The sequence below is a fragment of the Merops nubicus genome, unplaced genomic scaffold (genome assembly GCF_000691845.1).
Source record: "Merops nubicus isolate BGI_N331 unplaced genomic scaffold, ASM69184v1 scaffold11166, whole genome shotgun sequence".
NCBI lineage: Eukaryota > Metazoa > Chordata > Aves > Coraciiformes > Meropidae > Merops > Merops nubicus.
Window position 1 is genome coordinate 35,917 of NW_008616960.1, and position 3,557 is coordinate 39,473.

General features: G+C 40.2%; 1 protein-coding gene across 2 annotated transcripts in view; it reads right to left on the minus strand.

The window, feature by feature from the left end:
- The window catches only part of EOGT (EGF domain-specific O-linked N-acetylglucosamine (GlcNAc) transferase), a 15,446-nt gene extending 12,807 nt beyond the window's left edge, over positions 1-2,639 (minus strand). Inside the window, exons 1-4 of one of the 2 annotated variants that reach the window (XM_008942988.1) lie at positions 2,430-2,639; positions 1,660-1,760; positions 990-1,098; positions 809-903 (exon numbers count right to left, since the gene is read on the minus strand). In XM_008942988.1, coding sequence (XP_008941236.1) covers positions 809-903; positions 990-1,098; positions 1,660-1,760; positions 2,430-2,639 — 515 coding nt within the window. Of the gene's footprint in view, positions 1-808; positions 904-989; positions 1,099-1,659; positions 1,777-2,421 lie in introns of both variants that reach the window. The other variant, XM_008942987.1, reaches the window with a different exon arrangement.
- Positions 2,640-3,557: the final 918 nt, after the last annotated feature.

Consider the following 3,557-nt stretch of genomic DNA (forward strand, 5'->3'; position numbering starts at 1 on the left):
ACAAGGGAGTCATTAGTTGGGGCTTTAGTTTGTTTTTACTAACAATTTCTCACTGAACTTCACCTCAGAATTCACAACCCAATTAGCAACCCAGGAATTTTATACAACATACAAAAAGGGAGGTGCACAAACAGGTTTCATGAAAACAAAAGGGCCAACTAAAAAGTGCTGTCTAAATTAGCTTTTATGACAGGCTAAGAAGATGACAAAACCCATTCTGAGGGTACTGGTGTCACACACACCAGCTCTTGTCAAGCCAGGTGCCAAGACACTGACTTCAAAGATAAGGCAGAAGGTAAAATGGGTGTTACCAGCCACCATTAGTGGTATAAGGTACTTTTACCCAGTCTTCCAACACATAGGATTTTAATTTGGGATCTGGGAGATCCAGGCAGAGTTCTCTCTTCAGCCTCACCACATCCAAAAATGCAATTCCTGGTTCTGGCATAAAGGTACCTAGCACAGAAAAGGCTTCTTGGTGCCTCAGTCAGAAACAGTTCCACTTTGTACACCACCTGATCAAGAAAGGCTGTGACTGAAGACACAGAAAACTCTTCCTCTCTTCCATCAGGAGGGAGTATTTCAATCACTCATCATCATTCCATAAAACTGACAGCTTTGGTTTCTTACATAACCTGTACTGCTGGCAGCAGTGTCAGCCAGCAATCAAGAGGTGTAGATCTCAACAGGGCTGCAGGAGCCATCTCTGCTCGGCTTTAAAGCCCATGGCACACCCACTTTATTAAACAGATTGAGTCCTTTTCCCTGCCATCCCTTGGTTTTCCTGTAACACAAGCAAAGCTGAGACCTGTCGTGGTTCCTCTTTATGGCTCGTAAATCCATGTACAGGTTTGTGGCTCTGCAGTGCTGGAGGTACCGAGAGCACGTCAGAGATGAATCTCCCTGTTGAGAAACCAACCAGTTTCATCAACAAAAAGAGCCACGTTTAAAGACAAGTCAAAAGTGTCATATCTCTGAGAAATACTCACTGCTGCTGCAGGCTTACAATGGGTTTTCATTTCACTGAGCCTCTCCTGAACGTAACCAAAGTCAGCTTGTTTCCAGAATATCTGTTGGGCTGTCTCAATGTCACTTGCCCTGGTGGAGGGAGGAAAAAAATCAAGGTCTGTTGCTCAATTCTAGTAATAACTTTAACAAATAACATTTTTTTTCCACTGGAAGTGGATGGAAGAGCCAGCCAGTTGCTTCACTGACATTTAAGATGCAAAACAGGAAGCAACTTATCAGCTGCATGTAAGTGAAAACATCAAAGACAATTTAAAGCTATTCTCCCGTAAAAGGGTATACTCTAAAAAATATTCTTTCCTCTCTATTTTTAAAGCTAAGAAAGGAAATCCAGAGTTATTTTAGGAATCTGAATTCAAGGCCAAATCAGAATAACGAAAACACTGTGGCAGAAAGCATTTCAAACAGTATTTTCTTCCTTAAAAAGTTAAATTGTTAAAATCACACTGAAAGACATACGTGATGGATAAACACACATCTATATAAACACACACTTACCTCCACAAAGACTCAACCTTTAAACTCATTAAATATCACAACATTAACTCCACAGCTAATATGAAAGTGAACACTACACTTTTTTTTTTTTTTCTTTTACAACGCTGTACTTTATCCTTTTAAAATCAGACTTACCAACCAGTTTCAACATAATCACACACTGGGTAAGTGAACCTGTACTCTGGTTTGCAAGATTTCTCATAACCCCAGCAGGATTTTAGTTTCTTCAAGTATTTCTGTAACACAGAACAACTGAATCAGATTATGCAACAGCAAAATAGGAAATGACTTCAGTTCACTGTTAGCTTATAAACTACCCCTTGCTAATAAATCTTACACAAATGGCTTTGGGTTTATGGAAATTGAAAAGTTTCCTGAACTTTTTTGGTTCTAGAGACCTCAGAGCCACCAGAATTGCTCCCAAGCCACACGCAGCCTGGGTTCACTGTCCCTGCTCCAAGTGAATGAATTATGTGGGACCACAGGGTAAGATAAATCAGCATTTCATTGATTTCCCCATACTCTTGGCAGCCCCACAGAAGTACTACAGCATGTCAGTATTCACAGGCCTAGGAACTAAGTGTACTCAGTTCCAACACCAGGAGTTGTTCAGGTTAATATCAGTTCAGCTCTGCAAAAATTAAAAGAGGAGAGATAAAAAAATATTGCTAAACAGTACATCAAAAATCCAGTTTTGTGACAGCATCAGATTCAGGAAGGCCCCTATGCAACTATTTCCAAATATTCCAATTCTCAGTAGAACCAATTAATTGGCAAGGAGACCAATTTATGACTGTCTTTAATTGCTACACCTCCAAGAACAAACCACCCCAACATTATATTTGAATAAAAAAAAAATACCCAAAAAAAACCCAAAACCAACAAAAAAACACCCACAAACCTACTTTATATGGGCAATGAGAGTCCTGCTTACAGATACCAGCAATGTCCCGATTGTTGTGCAGAAAGTAGGGAATATGCTCATCAGGCAAGTTGATAGATTTGTAGCTATATAACGGCTCTTCTAGAATATTTTTGAAGTCAGTAATATTTTCAGTTTGGGAATTAGCCAGAATTTCTTGCAGCAGCAATCCAAATGCAAGCAACATGAACATGGCAACTTAGTTCTGTACTTAGGAGCAAAAAAAAACATAAAGAGACTTCAGTTATCATTTCAAACACACGAGACAACGTCCAGCCACAGTCAGTCATATAACCAAAGAATTTGTATTTCTGGGGTGGTTTCTTTTTCCTAGGGTAAGTACACTTTCACTAAGAGACCAGACTGCAGAGCCTCAGGGTTATCTTTGAGCCATTAGCCACTGTGGGTTATTACACACTACCGACTCACAGTCAGACTAAAATGGGTGTGTTTATTTTAGCCAAATCCCAAGGGATCCTGAGAGTTCAAACATGGAAACTAAGTATAGAGCAGGCAATAGCCAGACAGCAGAAAGAAAATGTAGAAGCACAGAGGGGAGGGGTGAGAAAAAGAGGAATTTTAGTTTAAAAATAAATATAAAAAATGCTACATTTTCCGCTTTGGAAAAAACAAATCATTAGCTGAAGGAAAGTTATGCAGTCACACACAAAAAAAAGGTCAAATCGAAGTCTGCTTCAGGATGCTTGGTTTCAGCAGTGAGCATCATGTCAGGGACTTTGAATTCTGAGTTACATGCTTAACTACAGGCTCACGGGTATCAGTATCCTCTGAAGCAGACGGGGTACCCTTCTGGCAACACAACCTTTGCACCAAGCCCCCCTGCTCTGAGCCATTAAACTTCACGAGGAAAAAAATCCAGATGACTTATATCTAAAATAAAAAAAAACTTTTCTGGGGCATATAATTTGCCAGAATTAGCATGCTTGCTTTCAACTGGGACCTTAAGCAATATTCCTACGATAGAAGTAGTTTTACCTGTTTGGTTTGAGGAGAACTGCTTCAGATTTCCCAGGCGCACAAACCTAGTGGTGAGAGAAAAGCCGAGCTCAAGACGTCCCGTTCCTCAGATCGCAGTCCTGCTTCTGCAGAG